General features: G+C 38.4%; 1 protein-coding gene across 1 annotated transcript in view; it reads left to right on the forward strand.

Annotated features, from left to right (window-relative positions):
• The window catches only part of myo1ca (myosin Ic, paralog a), a 33,545-nt gene that overhangs the window by 6,126 nt on the left and 7,924 nt on the right, over nucleotides 1–19,495 (forward strand). The window contains exons 4-18 of the mRNA XM_056237831.1: nucleotides 8,610–8,808; nucleotides 8,888–8,968; nucleotides 9,243–9,425; nucleotides 9,740–9,838; nucleotides 9,979–10,092; nucleotides 10,999–11,070; nucleotides 11,209–11,328; nucleotides 11,501–11,583; nucleotides 11,764–11,869; nucleotides 12,764–12,844; nucleotides 12,941–13,032; nucleotides 13,145–13,239; nucleotides 13,327–13,373; nucleotides 13,445–13,525; nucleotides 13,608–13,713. Of these exons, the coding sequence (XP_056093806.1) occupies nucleotides 8,610–8,808; nucleotides 8,888–8,968; nucleotides 9,243–9,425; nucleotides 9,740–9,838; nucleotides 9,979–10,092; nucleotides 10,999–11,070; nucleotides 11,209–11,328; nucleotides 11,501–11,583; nucleotides 11,764–11,869; nucleotides 12,764–12,844; nucleotides 12,941–13,032; nucleotides 13,145–13,239; nucleotides 13,327–13,373; nucleotides 13,445–13,525; nucleotides 13,608–13,713 (1,559 nt within the window). The remainder of the gene's footprint in view (nucleotides 1–8,609; nucleotides 8,809–8,887; nucleotides 8,969–9,242; nucleotides 9,426–9,739; nucleotides 9,839–9,978; nucleotides 10,093–10,998; nucleotides 11,071–11,208; nucleotides 11,329–11,500; nucleotides 11,584–11,763; nucleotides 11,870–12,763; nucleotides 12,845–12,940; nucleotides 13,033–13,144; nucleotides 13,240–13,326; nucleotides 13,374–13,444; nucleotides 13,526–13,607; nucleotides 13,714–19,495) is intronic.

Genomic DNA, 19,495 nt, shown 5'->3' on the forward strand with positions numbered 1-19,495 from the left:
ATAGGAGCAGTCTAATACACAGTTGTTACCCTGTGCAGAAGAGTGACACACCCCCAGACAGACTGAACCAGCTTTTATCTAAGTTTCAAGGCCTTCTTTCCCCCAGAGCCTTCCTCCCAGTAGTTTTCCATAGACTAAGCTCCCCTGCACCAAATGGCCTTCCGACATCTAGGTCAGAGGTCCCTGTTCGTCTGCTCCCTGGAGTGTCTCCCCCTTCTGCTTCCCCAGGTACATAAACAGAATCTTGTCTCACTACAAGTGAGAGACACACATGTGACATTCTTTGAATCATCTATATTTTACACATTGAATAGGTTCTCTCTCTTATGATATCTGTTAGGGATCAATGACTATTAAAATTTCCACAACAAATTCCCGCTTTTTATCATTCTGATTACCCATAATCATAACAATAAACAATAAGACAAATTTTAAGTCATATCATCACACTTATACTCTTCATCTCTGATTTTTTGCATAAATGATCACTCTCCTTGAACCTGTGAAGAAAAGTTTAGAATGAAGAAGCATAAGGCTGTTTTTGTGGGGGAAAGCCCCGTAATATTTTAGCTAGCAAGTAAATATTTTCACGACGCCGGGCTGAACGAGAAATCTCTGTTCCTGCGCTCCTGTAAACAGACCCTCAGTCACGCCAGTAAGGAAAAGGGTAGTTATAACATAGTAAGGAAACAAACAGATAAAAGTATAATAAAAAATCACTCAGTTTCAAACCCTATCTTTGTACGCCATCTCGTAACACGGATGACCGCTGCTTGTAACCTTCTTTAAATCTTTTGCCCTTAATCTTTCTCAGAAAATAAACAAATAGAAGAAAAACAAACAGAACATACATTTAACACATATCTCACTGTAGCTCCCACTAACTGTATCGTCACATAATTTTGTTCATCCTTGGGATAGACTGTCATTTTCACCAATTGAACAGACAGCATGTTTCACCTGTCACTGTAATCATATTCACCCATGAATAACAAAATTATTAGAATAACAATCCTAACTCCTATCATTAAGCCTTTTCCATTAATCTACGCCCATCTCCATATTTCACCTCGGTTTTCCTAACCATATTTTGTTCACTTCTAATTCAATTTAGTAAGCTCTATTTAATGCCATATTTAACAAAATCTAACCAGAGAAGTCTTATAATTTATCCATTCTTCTAACCAATGCAGTTGTTCAATATTAACGGACACAATCAATATATTTCTACATTTACAATCAAATCAATACCTAGTTTGATTCAATCAAACAAAATCATCACAAAAACAGATTCTTCTGTTAAACTTAAACCATCAGTTGTGTTGATCATCTCGTTCGCCCCACGGACGTTCCGTGTTCTTTTACCTCTAACTTTTAATTCAAACATGCTGTGGTTCTACTTAATAAGCTTCAACAATTATCCCTATAATTTACATTAATTAATAGATCTTCTCTTCCCAAAAACATTTTCCTTAAATATTTCCTAATGAATAAGTAACCAATCAAATCTTTTGATCTAGTGTATATCAATACTAAGCCCTATTTTGATTTAATCAAATAAAATCCTCAAAATAATCACAAAACCACATTCTTAAACCATTAGTTGGTTCACATCCTCCTCCAGGCGTGTTGATCATCTCGTTCGCCCCATGGACTATGGGATGATTGTGGCCTGTTGGTGTTGTCTAAGGTGAGAGGCTTGGACCCAGGTGACACACTGATCTCCTGAGATCACCACCGCACCCCCACTGGAATGAACCATTTCCTGCTTCCCGTCACCTGTGAATGGAGACCTTAAGTATTTTGTTAGTGACCGCTTGTCTTGCCGCTCGTCCCCTTTGGTGTGACCTGTGGATTCAACAATCTGAAACATTATCACCGGATAATTTCTTGCTCACTTAATAGCACTCAGTCCTTTTCCCCTGAAAAACACATATCCACTTTGCTTACGTTAACAAGTCAATATCCATACATTTGGAAACACAATCAGTTCAGCTTGATGCAATCCATCCTGACATTCTGTAAAAGGAAAATTTTAAGTTATGCGCTGCGCAGGTGTAGCACCTTTCTGCCACAATAATAACCCAGGCCAGGACAGTTAGCCAAATTCATCCATAACCATTATTTTATTGGGCACATTTTGCCCTGTCTCCCAATCATGCATGCTCTCTGTAAAGAGAAACAAATTTCGAGGTTATTGTCAGATAGTAAAGTACGTAGTTTCTTTTGTCTACTGTTCCCCCGTGTCCTTCGATGCCCTGGCGTTTCCTGTTGAAACAATCTTTGTTATTGGTGTGTGCAGCACACTCACAGACATAAATTTTGTTAGGCAGAAAAATGGCTTCTTTCAGGGCTTTTATCCAAATACCCCTAGTGTTCTCCCAACATTTATTCAGCAAATGTGAACCCCTTAATAAACCATATTTGGCAATTGTTATACCATCTCCCTCTTGATGCATTAATCAACTCATGCATCAATTTAAACTAATTTGATTTGCCATCAACACCAACCCAAACGGCGTCCTTCAGCCAAATTTTCCTCCAGACATCTTTCCCTGTCTCTGAAACAAAAATATTACATTCTTCACTTAAAGCCACAATCTCATCATCTTCTCGCAGTATTTGAAGGACAACGGCCCTGAGTCTCACAGCAAATCCCGCTTTTCAGGCCTATTGTTTGGTCTCTCAAGTCAGTCATCTACAAACATTTCCAAAGTCATCAATTGTTTCTATCAGGTCAGGTCGTGCTGTACAGACTTGGTCATTGTCAGTCAATCATTTCTCCCCCTTTGTTCACAATAATCATAAATGTGAGAGGCTCTCTTGATAATTTCATGTTGACTTAGCCAATATGTCACTTTGTTGTTTCCCTCAAATCTACAACATTTTCATTTATCTCAGCCCATGCCAGATGGTGATCTACTACAATTCCAATTTACTGATCTTCAAATCTACATTATGTATGACAAAAGTATTACTACCAGACAGAGCTTGATGGCCAATCAACTTAAAGCTTGTCCCATGTTCTGTATTGTCTTTTCATCAGAATTATCAGCTTCTTTAAAATTTTTCATTTGCCTTAACCCATCTGTAATGATAAACTCATTCCAGAGGTTAATGACGCAATATACACACCATTCAGGTGGAATATTAGTGCCCCAAACTAATACATACAAGACATAAAGTGCGGTCACTAGCACACGCACTCATTCTAGACACACATATGTTAACTGCTCATTCTCAATGTTCACTTTTCTTTATATTATTGCTTAAAGATTTAAATTTTAAATAAGATTTTAACCTTTTCATTTTTCCTGTAGCTTCTACCTAATTTTACATCTGTTCATTATTCATTTGATTTTTAGACAAGTCAGCTGGGTTGTTTTGTTTCATTATCATTATTTTGCTTCAGCTTGCTCTAGCAGGCCGATAACAGAAAGACAGACACAGTTACCATCCCTTCCTCCAACTCAGGCAGTCTCTCTCACTATAAACAAATAATATTTCCCCCCCCCAGCCTCCTAAGGCTGTAACTTAGACAAAATTTGTATTCATTACAATAACCTTTGACCATTCACCTTTGTTATCCAGACTTTTCTCAAATCTACAAAAGCTGTCTTCATCTTTAGCCACCACCATGTCTAACGACCTTCAAGAGTTAAAACTATGTTATAACATATTAGTTCAAAATCAACACTATGATTTTCCTTGCCCATAAGGCAACCAGTACATAAAAAATTTTTTATTACTGTCTCCACAACAACTAGTGGGAATCACTTCATGGCCTCAGCTGGCTCTTGAAAGCCCACTCCTGTTCGCCCTTTATCTATAATCTCCATCAGGGTGTTTTCCCCTGGCATATTTGCAGACGCTTGTCACAATAAAAAAAACAAGCCATACAATGAATGCGGTTTCTTCTGGCGAGTGGTAAATAGAGGAACTCACATTTTCTGGGTCAGACCGTCGTGACTCGTCACAGCGCATCTCACCTCTCAATGCTCTGCTGACCCCGGTGGCCTCCAGTAATCAGCGCTCAACTCTCATACCTTTCTCACATATAACACCTCCATCCCGGAGGTGCCCAATGTTCGTGACCCCCTGCGTTAGGCTGTCCCCTGGCCAGGAAGATCAAACCCGTCATTGAGTAGCCACTGTACACACTGGTGACCGCTCTTTCCCATCACAGGCTGTTTGCTTCAACAGAACTCAGCTGTTTTCTAGAGCTTAGGAAAGGCACGTTAAAGAGTCACCAGAGCCATTCCGATTGCCTAATAGTGTTCACACAGGGAGACAGATTAATAACAACAGTATTTAATCACTTAAATCCCTTTAAGCATCTTAAAAGCAGAAACCTAGCTGCTTAGATTTATACTCAGTGAATTTAGATCACAACCGTACATTCAGTGTACTTCATCTGTAGCCGGAGCCATCGGTCCTGAATGGTGGAGACTAAATGAGACAAAGAAGTTACTGGTCCTTAAAAAAACCTAATCAAAATGTCATCTCTATCTGTATTATTATTTTAAATACTTCTTTAAAGTCATTCAGTTTTACTTCTAAAACAAATTGCTCTCTAAATGGTTTCTTTTACCATCTCTGTGTCTATGATTCTTCAACTGAAACACTGTGCTTTACACATTATCACAGATACCAGCTTTTAGCTGACTCATTGAATGAGAGAGACTCTGAGACTCTATTGGATGGTACACTGCTCTCTCATATACTTCTAACATCAAACATTTATCTATCATCTTTTAACTCTATCCCAGCTTAAGGCATCTTTGCCAGAAATTACATACGGTTTCAAATAAACATATTATTTATATTTGTCTTTTGCCCACCTCAGGGAATTTAGACATTACAAATTTTCCACTCAGATTGAGTCTGTTGCACTGGCAGTTTCAGCCACAGCACACATCAGATTTTAGATAAGCGAACTGTTTCATTACAGCCCATAACAAACTTATCTTTTGAAAGCAAAACATCAGCTCTGTTCTTTTCATGGTCAACACTAGCAGGCCTTTTTTGTTTAATCAAATGCCTTTCAACACATTTTACATTTAGCAACTGTTAATTCAGTAGCCTACTGCTTCTGCTTATTTGTTCTTACATAATGGTAATTATTCTAGTTCTCAATAACATTTCACATTTCTCAATCCCTATTTTAGTTGTCAAGTTCTCAATTACCATAACTTAATATCTGACCTCAAAGTTTTCTCTTCTAGGAGTTTATCAGTCTCCAATCAGGATTCACACTAACTTTTACAAGGCTACTGCCTCTTTTGCAGTTATTATAAATCATCTGTGAGATTAGTCTCTCTATATCATCTAAAATCTTTTTAAAATTTTTAATTGCAACACAATCATCCTTTTAGTTACTTTGATATATTCTGCAACTCACATTTGTTGGAGTCATTAATTTTACATCAACTTATAAAAATTACTATTATAGATCTTTTCTTCAAAAGGATTCACTTTAAGACTTCAATCTTTTGACCTTTTTTTTTTATCTCTTATTTCTCAGACCAAAAATTGTCACTGTCGTCATTTAAACACTGATCTATTTTCAACCCTACATTATTATCAGAAATGTGTCACGTGTCAAATGGTCCTACTGACCACAGTCAAGACAATCTCTGTCATCTGGTTGGTTCGTGTGTCAGCCTCAACTACAGCATCAGACACCTTGCAGTTTGATCACTGTGAGCTTCCAAAGGGCTTCAACTAACTGCACACTCTTGAAGCAGTGTGTCCCATTCAGGAATGTAAACAGACCCACTGATAAGCAGTTCTCTGTATTCCTTTGACCATCCACCAATGGCGGATTCAAATCACAATAGCCAAATCATACTCTTTATCATTATTATTGGCAGAACATAATTTCATGAGCAGCACAGAAAATGCTCAAAATATTCGAATTTGTTTTCTGTCTTTACCTTAGTAATTTGGTATTATCATCAACAACACTAATTACAAGTACTGTTGCTGTTATCCCAGCTTATCTTTTACAAAACATCATCTGCAAATCTCTTCAAAGTGAGATCTTCAGAGCAGAGCTGTTTACAGCATTTGCTCTCTTCTGTCTCACTATTTATTTACTTATTTATTTTCCCGGACTGTTCCGTTACTCTTCATAAAGTGTAACAATTTGTACAACTGGTTTGAAGCCTTTTTTCCTTCCATCACATTATTGTCTCAGTCTTATCTCTACTGTTTCTCCAAAACAGATTATATTACTCAGTCCGTAAATTACACAGACAACCATTATAGCTACTTGCTTCAATACCCTTATTTTCTTAACATGAATAAAATAAAGCAGATATATCATCATTTTCAATCATTATTTTATCAGAATCTAGAATTGTTCCCCATTCTGCTTAAAACATTCTTCATATCATGTTAATCCCTGTCAATCATACAATGCCTTATTTTATTCTAAAACTTTTCATATCATTTAAACAGTTAATTTGACTTCTATAAATTCTGTCAGACATTTTATTTTCATCACATATAGTTTTCTACTATATTTCTTCTCAATCTTTCCCTACATGCCAGTTCCTTCATTATCCTCTCCTTTCTTTTCCCTACATGCCAGTTCCTTCATTATCTAACCAGTACATGATTGTTTGCTTACAATCCCCACACACACGTGTCTCAACCTTTTGTTTTTTTTTCACTTCCCTCTTCCACCAAGTCTCACTTACAGTTCAGTTCCCTCTATTTCACACAGACAGGCTTATTGCTTCTTGCTACTTCAATCCTTGTCATATAAATTTAAGTTCTATAGACATCCCATGTCATGCATCCATTATCTGTTCACATTTTTACACACATGTTGAACGCAGCCACAACAACCTTTTGTCCCGCTGCCCTGTTCCACTGATTCTCGCACACTCTTAGTCTATTTGTGCTCAGTGTTCCCTCCCTGGGGAAATCATGGTATTTTCTCAGTTTTTTCAATATCTAAAACATACATTTTCCCCCATACTTTCCTAGTTCTACAGAAAACCGGTGTATCAAATTTCGCAAGCTTGCTTTTGAGACATCCCCATACTGGCTGTTTTCTGTTCTCTGTGGATTTCTCTTCAACGCGCGTTCTCTTGGTCTGAAAGGCGTCCCTCCCAGACCCGATTTTTCTTTTAACCCAAATCGGTCGGGTTGCACTATTAGTGCCCTCCTAATTATGGTTTACCAAAAAATCTTTTCTGGTTCCCCCTAATTAGCCTCAGCACCTAAAAACAATTTGCTCCGTGGTGGAACAACTGATTTTCAGGTTACCTATCTGTTTGAAATCTCTTGGTCTGTTACAGTTCTCACTTAATCCCAGATTATTTATCTGCTTGAAATTTCTTGTTCTGTCACAGACCTCAATTAATCTCAGATAATTTTCTCTCGTATCTGTTTGAAACCTCTTGATCTATATATAGATCTCAATTAATCTCAGATTACGTACCACAGAAACAGCCTTCAGCCAATATGGTTCAATTTCACTCTTCTCCCCAATTAAACTGAATTTAATTAACTTACCCAAAAGAAAATAAATTGAACTGTCTCTTACCAGAGATGCTTCTGTTGCCACCTGCGGGTTCTTTAGATTCCAGTGGTCGATTCTCCCGGCCCTGATATCGGTCGGCCCCTCTCTCTCAAGTTTACGAGGTAGAGCTGGAACTTACTTAGTCCAGGTGGCCAAACACCGTCCGATCTCAGGTCCAGGAGGCACGTCCAAGGAATATCACTTCTGACACCAAAACTGTTGTGGCAAAAACTCATCTCAAACATACATCACTGCGTAAGAGACACTCAGAGTCAAATTATATAAAATAGAAGTATTTATTCTTGCAAGAATAGGAGCAGTCTAATACACAGTTGTTACCCTGTGCAGAAGAGTGACACACCCCCAGACAGACTGAACCAGCTTTTATCTAAGTTTCAAGGCCTTCTTTCCCCCAGAGCCTTCCTCCCAGTAGTTTTCCATAGACTAAGCTCCCCTGCACCAAATGGCCTTCCGACATCTAGGTCAGAGGTCCCTGTTCGTCTGCTCCCTGGAGTGTCTCCCCCTTCTGCTTCCCCAGGTACATAAACAGAATCTTGTCTCACTACAAGTGAGAGACACACATGTGACATTCTTTGAATCATCTATATTTTACACATTGAATAGGTTCTCTCTCTTATGATATCTGTTAGGGATCAATGACTATTAAAATTTCCACAACAATATATTTAGAGGTTGCCAGTTATCGAAAATTTTAGAAGATCACTTTTTTTAGTCCATATCTGTTAGCTTTGAGGCTAATGCTAACATACTCCTAAAAAATCAAATTTTTTCACTCAGATTCAAGCAAATCATGGTTCATGGCTTTAACTAAAGCTTACTGGCTATTTAAAGAAAGGGAGTTCAATGATGTGTCGCACATATATTTTTTTAATTTCAACAGAAAATGTCAATACAATAAAGAAAACCAACTCTGCTCGTCAAACAATTTTTTACACACAAAAGTTTTTACACATGAATAATAGTTTATGGCTTTGAAACACGTAATTCTTAACTCTAAATGGTTTTATTAGGCTATCTGTGATTAAACTGTCTTTATCTGTCTGTGTGACTTCAGTTTTGCCCTGGCAGATAATTCATACCGTGCACTACGAACTGAGAGAAGAGATCAGTGTATTCTCATTTCGGGAGAGAGTGGCGCTGGAAAGACTGAGGCGTCCAAAAAAATACTTCAGTACTACACACACATCTGTCCCACTCGCAACAACACACACACTATTCGAGAGAGACTGTTGCAGTCCAACCCGGTACTGGAGGTAAGCACACCCGAACACTGTAAGGATCCTCTGTAGTCTACACAGCATGCTAAATGTCAGTCTCACTCTGTCACAACAGGCTTTTGGGAATGCTAAAACTCTCCGGAATGACAACTCGAGTCGTTTTGGGAAATACATGGATATTCAGTTTGACTATAAGGTAAATGAAACCCATTTCTACCCTAAAGACCACAACCGTTTGCTGAAATCCAGCCCAAATCTACTGGTCTTATTTTGGATACATATGTTTTGAAACTTCTTTGCCTACACTTCGGTTACGTTCACACTAGTGAAAGTGTGAGACCGATATATTTAATATTTCAGCAGATATTTGGGCATTTTCAGATTATTGTCATAGGCTTAATACACAAAACAAAGTTATTCCTCTTTTGTGCACCATTATAAAAAAAATGTCTGTTTCTGTCTCTTTTCAGGGCGCTCCAATCGGAGGTCACATTCTGAACTACCTGTTAGAGAAATCCCGTGTGGCCCATCAGACCCATGGTGAGAGAAACTTCCACATCTTCTATCAGCTACTGGAGGGTGGAGAGGACCCACTTTTGAAGAGACTTGGTTTGGAGAAAACCAACCCACAACATTATCATTATCTAGTTAAGGTGTGTTTATGCTAAATGTTTGTATATATGTCCATGGAAGAGAGCATATTTCTTTACCGTTATCAGGCCCATGGCCATTGTTTGCATGTTTGTGGTGTGTTTGTTTTTTGTATGTGACAGATACTCTCTCTCTCTCTCTCTCTCTCTCTCTCTCTCTCTCTCTCTCTCTCTCTCTCTCTCTCTCTCTCTCTCTCTCTCTCTCTCTCTCTCTCTCTCTCTCTCTCTCTCTCTCTCTCTCTCTCTCTCTCTCTCTCTCTCTCTCTCTCTCTCTCTCTCTCTCTGTCTCTCTGTCTGTCTGTCTGTCTGTCTGACAGGGTAACTGTCCACGAGTGAGCTCTATCAGTGATAAGAACGGTTGGAAAGTTGTGAGAAATGCTCTCACCATCATTGGCTTTCATGAGGAGGAGATACAGGTGAACAGAACACGCATGCATGCACACACACACACACACACACACACACACACACACACACACACACCCTTTGGACATTAAATATCTTCTGTCACAGTCAGGACACAGACACGCACTCACAAAGTCCTTTTCCTCTGAAGGAGCTGATGGAGATTGTGGCCTGTGTTTTACATCTGGGTAACATACAGTTTGGTGAGGATGAGGAGGGAGAAACACACGTTACCACTGAACCACAACTGCAATATCTGTCCCAGGTGAGCTCTGAGTACTCATGCTTGAAGTGAGTTAATGTCCTGTCTCAAGTGATATGTCGATATCTGTCTGAAATTTATACCTGTTTCTGGGGAATTAGATACCAGTCTCATTAGAGTCACTTGTCTCAGGTTGGTTGTGTGCTATTGTGTGAAAAACAGTGTCCTGGGGTTGTTGGGATGCATACTTTTCAAAGCTTAAATGCGATTTAGGTCTCCATTTCAGATACAGATGTCAGGTTAATTTGGGGGAGACCTGGATCATAACTTTTTTCCCATTATAACTCACAGACTACTGCAAATGTACTGTACCTGCCACAATTTTTTGTAAAAGTAATGTTTATATGTGGCAAAACTGCTGAACCAGTTATAGAATGAACATAAAGTAGCTACTGCTAAATGTAATGAGAAAGACCAGATTATGACATTTGGTCGTTGGAGGTAATTGTAAAACCTGAAAAATAAATAATATAAATCCACAGTATTTTAAATAAGAGTATGCTTCAAAGTTCTAATAATAATGTTTTAATGCAAAATCCTGCATTAACAAAAAAAGTTTTAATGCATATTATAATAATTAAAATAATACGTTATTGGTGAGTCAAAAACTGATTAATATTCATAAATACATTTTAAAGATACGATTTTTCTATTCAGTCATACAAGTAGTATTACAATTCCTCCTGACCTCACAGACAATAAATATTTGAATGGCAGCTACCAGCTCGAGTGACAGCATCTGACTGAAACCTTGAGATAAAATAGGCATTAGTTTGAATTCAATGGCAATATGACAATTCCCCCTTGTCTCTCCTACTCAGGTTTGCTCAAGCTTGTTATGTGCTTGATGTCCTACAAACATACAAAAACACAGGGAATGTGCCTTATTTTTTTTTTTTCTATCAACAGCTGCTGGGTGTGGACGGGTCAGTCCTGAAAGAAGCTCTTACTCACAAGAAAATTGTTGCCAAAGGGGAGGAGGTAATATCACAATATCTCTGTCTGTTCTGTCTCTCTTTCAGCTTTCAAAATTCTTGATCTTTGATAATCTCCACATGTGGTCCGACCGTTAGTAGATGCCGTGTGTACACAGTTGTTTTTGTGTGTGTTTGATTTCAGATGATTAGTCCCTTGAGTTTAGAACAGGCGCTTTCTGCTCGGGACTCAATGGCTAAAGCCATATATGGTCGTGCCTTTACCTGGCTTGTCCAGAAGTTAAACCAGTCACTGGCCTTTAAGGTGTGTTCTTCCTTTCTGTTGACGAGGACTGTCCTTGCTTTACTTTAGTGGGCTTATTTGTCTGAATGTCGTCTTGCATGTACTGGATATGAACTGGAGCCTAGTGTGCTTTGTTGGTTTTTTGATGTGCCCTCTAGTGGAGGGATTTGTAAGATACAATTTTTTTTTACAGGATGAAGTCTACTACTCCAGTAAATGTTCTTCTATTATTGGTTTGCTGGACATATATGGATTTGAGGTCTTTCAACGCAACAGGTGTCTTTCTCATTTTTTGACTTCTAGAACTTTGCTGAAGAATTTATAAATTCGAAAAAGATCATTTTTTAATAGTTATATGCATCATTCAAAACATATCACATAAGAAAATGTGAAAATAAATGACAGTGAAAGAAAGAAAGAATTAATCAGGACATTCATCTCTTTTTCTCTCTGTAGCTTTGAGCAGTTCTGCATCAATTACTGTAATGAAAAACTGCAGCAGCTGTTTATTGAGCTCACACTGAAAAGTGAACAGGAGGAGTACGAGGCAGAGGGGGTCGTGGTGAGTGTGTTGGAGGAAAATAATACAAAAAATTGCGAGCAAATATTTCTCACATACTTTTTTATTAAGCAAGTACACGAGGTGTCTTCTGTTATGGGCAGCCTTTGTTTAGATTTATGTTCTATTCAGTATTATTATTTTATTATTATTATAAATCCTGCAAATGTAATTTCTCTAAATGAATAGAATGTTATATTTCTGTAAATGTGAAACAAAACCATACACTACAGTTCAAATGTTTGGTGTCAGTAAGAATTTTTGAAAGAAATTAATACTTTTCTTCAGCAAGGATAAATAAAATTGTTCAAAAGTGACAGCAAAGGCATTTATAATGTTACTAAAGATTTTTATTTCAAATACATGATGTTCTTTTTAAGCTTTGTATTAATGAAAGATTCTTGACAAAAGACTCTCCAAAAATATTAAGCAGGACAGAGGTTTTCAAAATGTATTAATATTAAGAAAGGTTTGCTGTGCAGCAAATCAGCATATTAGAATGATTTCTGAAGGATCACTCAATGGTGGTGAGATCAGATCTCTGTGTGGAGCATACAGGCTGCTATCAGACTCCTTGTGCATACAAAAATCTCACTGGATTATTAGAATTAATGGCAAAATAAATGTTTGGAAATGTAAACTGATATTTCCTACTGACACACTACAGCAAAATATATAAATAACTGGCTTAAAACCATTTTGAGTGCCTAAGACTTTTGCACAGTAGTATATTCAAATAGAAAATAGTTATTTTAAATTGTAATAATATTTCACAATATAGTTGCTTTTAGTGTATTTTGATCAAATAAATGCAGCTTTTCTCAGCATAACAGACTGCTTTCACATTTCACTTTCATTATACTTGGGTAAAAATGACATGCCTTGTTTTCTGGCCAGTGGGAGCGAGTGGAATATTTCAACAATAAAATCATCTGTGACCTGGTGGAGGAGAAACATAAAGGCATCATCGCCATTCTGGTCCGTCTATGCTTTTATCTTTGGAATATTATTTTTTTTCCGTTTATCCAAGTTGGGCTGAAATGAACTAATTTGATTCTAATGTATTGTAATCAGGATGAGGAGTGCCTGAGACGAGGAGATGCCAGTGACATCACCTTCCTGGAGAAGCTGGAGGACACACTGGGAGGCCATCCTCATTTTGTCACGTAGGACCACTAGCATGCTCTGTGTTTCCATTGTTGGAGCAGCATGAGTGATGTTTAAGATGTCTCTTGGTTGTTGTCATCTGGTTTCTGATTGGTCTGTTTCATGTTCTAGTCATAAAATGGCCAATGGGAAGGTCCGCAAGGCAATTGGGCGGGAGGAATTTAGACTGGTTCATTATGCTGGCGAGGTCAACTACAACGTCAACGGTGAGGAGAAAACATCCATCCATTCATCCATCCATTCACAGTTAATTTTTCTGGTGCCATGATTGACCCCCCCCTTCCTTTTTTCAGGATTTCTGGACAAAAATAATGACCTGCTATACAGACACCTGAAGGAGGTAAAGTGCTTTACAGTAGGTTGATGTTATGACTGAAAACGTGTATTTAAACCCACTGTATCTCATTACAGGTGCTGTGTCAATCGGGAAATCATATTGTGAGTCAGTGTTTCCATGCAGATGAGTTGATGGATCAGAGAAGACCAGAGTCGGTTAGATGAACACAAACGCAAAAACATAGAGACACATACTGTGCATAAACTTGATAAGAAATTAAGCCTTGTCTCTGCTCAGGCTGCCACACAGTTCAAGCTCAGTTTGGCTAAACTGATGGAGATTCTGATGTCTAAGGAACCATCGTATGTCCGCTGTATAAAACCCAATGATGCCAAACAGCCTGGTAAGACCATAAAGTATCTCACAAAAGTGAGTATACCCCTCACATTTCAGCAAACATTTTAGGATATCTTCTCAAGGGACAATACTATAGAAATGAAACTTGGATATATTTTAGAGTAGTCAATGTGCTGCTTGTATAGTAGTTTATATTTACTGTCCTCTGAAAATAACTCCACATACAGCCATTATTGTCAAAATAGCTGGCAACAAAAGTGAGTACACCCTAAGTGAACATGTCAAAACTGTGTCCAAAGTGTCAATATTTTGTGTGAGCAGTGAGCACCATTGTTATCTAGCACTGCCTGAATCCTCTTAGGGTGTACTCACACTAGGCACGGTTGCCATGAACCGGGCCCGAGTACGATTGTCCCCCCTCCCCACTCCCCCTCTGGCCTGCACTCACATAGGGTTTCAGCATTCGTGCCGGAGCACGCTTACGTCATTATGGTGCGTGCGACGGTTTCGGGATAAACAAGAAGAGCGGCGCTCTCTGAACACAATGGAGTCCATCGCTCTGTTTTTTTTTGTGGATAATTTTGTGTCGTTTGGTCCACGGTGGTCCACAGCCCTCTCACAGCCTGTTGTTAAACAGATGCGTCGCCTTAGTGGCGCGAAAATTTTCACGTAATCGTGCTGCTCGTATGAGGAGGTTTGCAAGGTACCAGCTGAAGTGCAGCAAGGACTTTGCCGCTTTGATTACGGACTGTGTTGGTTTTGGAGCGTCGCAAAACCATGACGTCACGCGTCCTGTTCCGTGCTCCAGCACGGTTAGCGCTCACACTGCATGCGAACCGCGCCCGAGTCCAACTGAACCGTGCTCTGGCCCACCTCTTCCAAGCGGGCCAGGGCCGGCTAATCGAGCCGCGCCCGGGCACGGTTCGGAGCACTCACACTAGTCAAACGAACCGCGCTTTGGTGGTCAAACGCACTCGGGCACGGTTCAAACTGGCTAGGCATGGAGTACACCAGAGCTGCACAGGTTGTTTCTGGGATCCTCTTCCACTCCTCCATAATGACATCATGGAGCTGCTGGCTGTTAGACACATGGCGCTTCTCCACCTTCAATTTGAGGATGCCCCACATGTGCTCACATACTTGGCCACTCCATCACCTTCAGCTTCCTCAGCATGGCAGTTGTCATCTTGGCGGTGTGTTTGGGGTCGTTATCATGCCGTTCGGCCCAGTTTCTGAAGGGAGCGCATCATGTTCTGCTTCAGAATGTCACAGTACATGTTGGAATCCATGTTTCCCTCAATGAAGCGCAGCTCCCCAGAACCAGCAGCACTCATGCAGCCCCAGACCATGATGCTACCACCACCATGCTCGACTGTAGACACAGTTTTCTTGGTACTCCTTACCAGGGCGTCGCCACACATGCTGGATACCATCAGAGCCAAACAAGTTCGTCTTAGTCTCATCAGACCACAGGCCAAGGTTCCAGTAATTCATGCTCTTGGACAGGTTGCTTTCAGCACACTGTTTGTGGGCTTTCTTGTGAGCCAGCTTCAGAAGAGGCTTCCTTCTGGGACAACGGCCATGCAAACCAACTTGTTGCAGTGTGCGGTGTATGGTCTGAGCACTGACATGGTGACCTTCCGCTTCTGTAACCTCTAAAGCAATGCTGGCTGCACTCATGCGTCTGTTTTTTTAAGCCAGCTTCTGCACCTGACGCACAGCACGAGGACTCGACTTCTTTGATTAACCCTTGCGAGGCCTGTTCCGAGTGGAACCAGTCTTGGAAAACCTCTGTATGACTCTGGCCACTGTACTGTAACTCAGTTTCAGGGTGTTACCAATCTTCTTATAGCCTAGGCCATCTTTGTGGAGAGCAACAATTCTAATTCTCAAATCCTTAGAGAGTTCTTTGCCATGAGGTGCCATGTTGAACATCCAGTGGTCAGTATGAGTGAATTGTACTCAAAGCACAAATTGTAACTGCTCTAATACAAGATACACAAATTTGCATGGTCCTGTCAAGCAGACAAAAACATGAACATGATGAATAAGACATGTGGCTTTGCATGGTTAACCCTCTGGGGTCTGAGGTGTTTTCGGGGTCCTTGAGATGTTTTGGCATGCTCTGACATTTGTGCATTTTTCAGTTGCTTATAAACATATTAATGGCACAGGTGAAATTACACTCTATATAGCACACACAGGGCTACCATTATATGTGAGCAACATGTATGTACATGTTTGTATTTTTGAGAGAATATTGTTTATGCGTGGTTATTGAAAAAACTAAAAAATAAATTTTCTAATATATGGCCACAAATAACATACTAAATATCTGTCCACAAGACTTTTGACTAGTGGATGTTGTCGCCTAGAGTATTTGCTTCAAATTGATCTGAAAATCATTCTGGCTAATCATTCACATAAAACAATAGATTGTTTTAAATTGTGAAAAACATTTTTTTGTTTGCAAAGGCAATATGCGGATGGGCGGATCGGCCCAACCCCCTCATGAATAATTAGGCAGTTCTCACCTGAGCAGACTGCATACTAATGAGCCTTTCATTCAGGGGTGTCACACAAGAAAGAATGCAAGGACAATATATATATATAAATAAATAAATATTTATATACACACACACACACACACACACACACACACATATATATATATATATATATATATGTGTGTGTGTGTGTGTGTGTGTGTGTGTGTGTATATAAATATTTATTTATTTATATATATATATATATTGTCCTTGCATTCTTTCTTGTGTGACACCCCTGAATGAAAGGCTCATATATATATATATATATATATATATATATATATATATATATATATATATATATATATATATATATACATATATATATATATATATATATATATATATATATATATATATATATACATATACATATATATATATATATATATATATATACAAACAATCAAAATATAAATGAAAGCCAAAAGCACATTTTTAGTCACACATTTTAGCCATCCACATACCATTTTTAGCCATCCACCGCGGTAAAAAATAAACCAGTCGCATTTCAAAGTCGTACGCGAAATGACCGCCAGGTGGCGCAAAGGGACATTTAGCAAAACGTAAGTGGGGCTAATGTCTATTAACAGTAGCCTAAGGATGAAATACTACAAGTTATGGTAATTTCCAAATAAGCCTACAACAAATTGTTGGTCATACAGATAAGATATAATCTTTTAAAACTGTAAAAGGTTAAAGTAGGCCTACACTCACAGGCTAAAGACAAAACGTTTTCTCGCTCATGTGAGAATCAAACGTTTGGTTATTTCTCAGTAACAAAATTCATAGCCGAGCGGTAGAACTGATGGTTCATCATCAAGATGACACAGGTTCAAATCCCGCACAAACATGGTCTGCTGTATATTTTATATTTATTATTGCAGAGAGATTTGTCTAGCTCTAAAACTCTGTTACACCATACAGTTTTGTTTTATATAGGCTATATATATTTTTTTATTTATTTATTCCAGGCTCTCACGCCACCCCCCCGATTTCTCACGCTGAAGTGTCAACCCGGTCGGTCAAATTCCTGAAAGATATAGTTTATCTATAGATCTACCTGTTGAGCCACTCGTGATCGACTAGTTATACCGTAAATTAGTTAAAATATCCCGTAATCTATTTAGAGCGAGCGTGCATGCGAGACAGATATTGTGCTCCAAACCGTGCGCGCGCATGGCAGAGAGGTCTGTTCCCTACAACCTAGAGTTTTTAAAAACATGGTTTTAAGTAAAGTGTGATTTGCCAGGGGGGACTGGGATTTCCTTCTGGTCTAAACATCCCTACTTCTGCTGAATTATTTTAATCCCCACACCCCTCCCTCCACAGCTAATCAATGCTATAGGCTACTTCACCAATATCAAATATATAAAATAGAGATATGCAACAGGCACGTTTAAACGAAAAACAATAAAATCAAAACCAGCGTTTCAGTTGTTCATTAGTTCCAGTGGCCTTAATGCATGCACGGCTTTTCAAAATTTCACAAAGCGTGTTGAGATTATTTTGAATGAAATATTGAAGTTTATAATTAAGTGTTTTGGCACACCACGCCGAGTGACCCTATGCATTTTTCTAAAGTCGGGTTTTATTCTGGCATCGTGAGTTAGTGTTCGACAAACGCGGCGGCGCGTTCATTTAGATTAATTTATTTATCTCATTATTACAGCTAAAATAACTTAATAGGCGACTCCGTAATTTTTTGGTCATACAGATAAGAGTAGAGTAGCTTACATCGTTCAAAACTGTAAACTTGTATTCATATTAGGCTAACGACAAAAACAGTATATCTGTCCTCTCTGTCTCCGGGAACTGCGCGTCACAAAAATGAACCGAAAGCCACTTCAGCTCAGTCACGATAAGAAATCGGCTATGTCTAAAGCCTTTAAATGTCTAAATATTTAGGCTAATAAATGTTATCTGATTATGTAGGCTAATCCATATGAAAACGAGAGGTACAGAGGATCTACTCAAACATGCGCTTCCCAATGAGAAAATGACAAGACATGGGTGAAAATCTCGCTCTAATTAAATGTAGGCTAAATCGCCCTGAATTAAAATGTAAAAACATAATAATGTATTTGTCGAAATGTTGCGATATTGTTTCATTTAAGTTCATAATTATTCTATAAATGTTATTTAATTTAGCAGCATTACCACGAAGCACCGTGTTTCGATATTTATTTGAATAATACAAAATAAAATAAAAACTTAATTCACAAATTGCATGCCTGGTTGTAAGGATCCAAAGATCCCTGTAGACTTTAATATTAAGTGACAACAAATTCACAAGCGTTTTTTCAGATTATATTTAGTTTTGCTTGGAAAAAGCTGCCCCAAACCAGTTTTATTTCATCAATTATTGAAATAATGAAATATTTAGTAATAAACTTTTATGACAGAAATATCACTAGGCTACATGTAACTTAAATCATTTAATTCCTTCATTATCAACACTGTCTAGAATGGCGATTTAAGTGTGAATTGCGACTTCTCTTTGTGTTAAGTCAGCCTCAGACTCCGATAGCCTGGGGGGTTGGAGGGACAGTTGCTGGACAAAGGTGTTAATGTTCCTCTTTCATATGGAGAGTGTCGGATAGCCAGCCTGATGAGCAGGCAAAATTATTGTAAGGATAAATCTGTGTCCAAATGTAGGCCCCATATCTTATTAAATTATAAATATTGTAGTTTATTTATTGTAGCCTATTTAAAGTTTTTTTTTCACACAAAATTTCAATTGAAGTTATTGTAAGGTGAATTCAACAAGGCATGCTGTGTCTTTGAAGCAACAATTAAAGGTTAAATAATTTTTTCGTGATTTGTATGGCTGACACGCAGCGACATATACAGTATTATCAGCTGTATGATGTGTTTTTACCCTGAAATGATTAATTTCGAGAGAGAGACCCGCGCGCGCAGCGAGGGAGACTAAATAAACTTGTTAAAAAGAGATCCAGCGCGAGAGAGGCAAAGAGAAACGCATGTTTTTAATTTAATTATGTTTCTTTGGACAATTTTCGTTTTGTAGGCCTACTGTTTTAATTGTTTAATTTAGCTGTAATTTCTTTGGCAATACAAATTTAAAATGTCGCAAGAATAAGATTAGCCTAGTGTTTCTTATTTTGCATCGCAAAAGAAATAAACTCTAAACAAGATGCAACCCTGTTTTAAATTAAACAATTTAAACCTTGAAATGTTCGAACTTGGTTTCAAACTTAAGTAATTTTAGTGTTCTTTTACATTACACAATAATTTAGCAGACTAAAGACGAGCTTC

Source organism: Rhinichthys klamathensis, unplaced genomic scaffold (genome assembly GCF_029890125.1).
Source record: "Rhinichthys klamathensis goyatoka isolate OS25496 unplaced genomic scaffold, OSU_Roscu_1.1 h1tg000501l_1, whole genome shotgun sequence".
Lineage (NCBI taxonomy): Eukaryota > Metazoa > Chordata > Actinopteri > Cypriniformes > Leuciscidae > Rhinichthys > Rhinichthys klamathensis.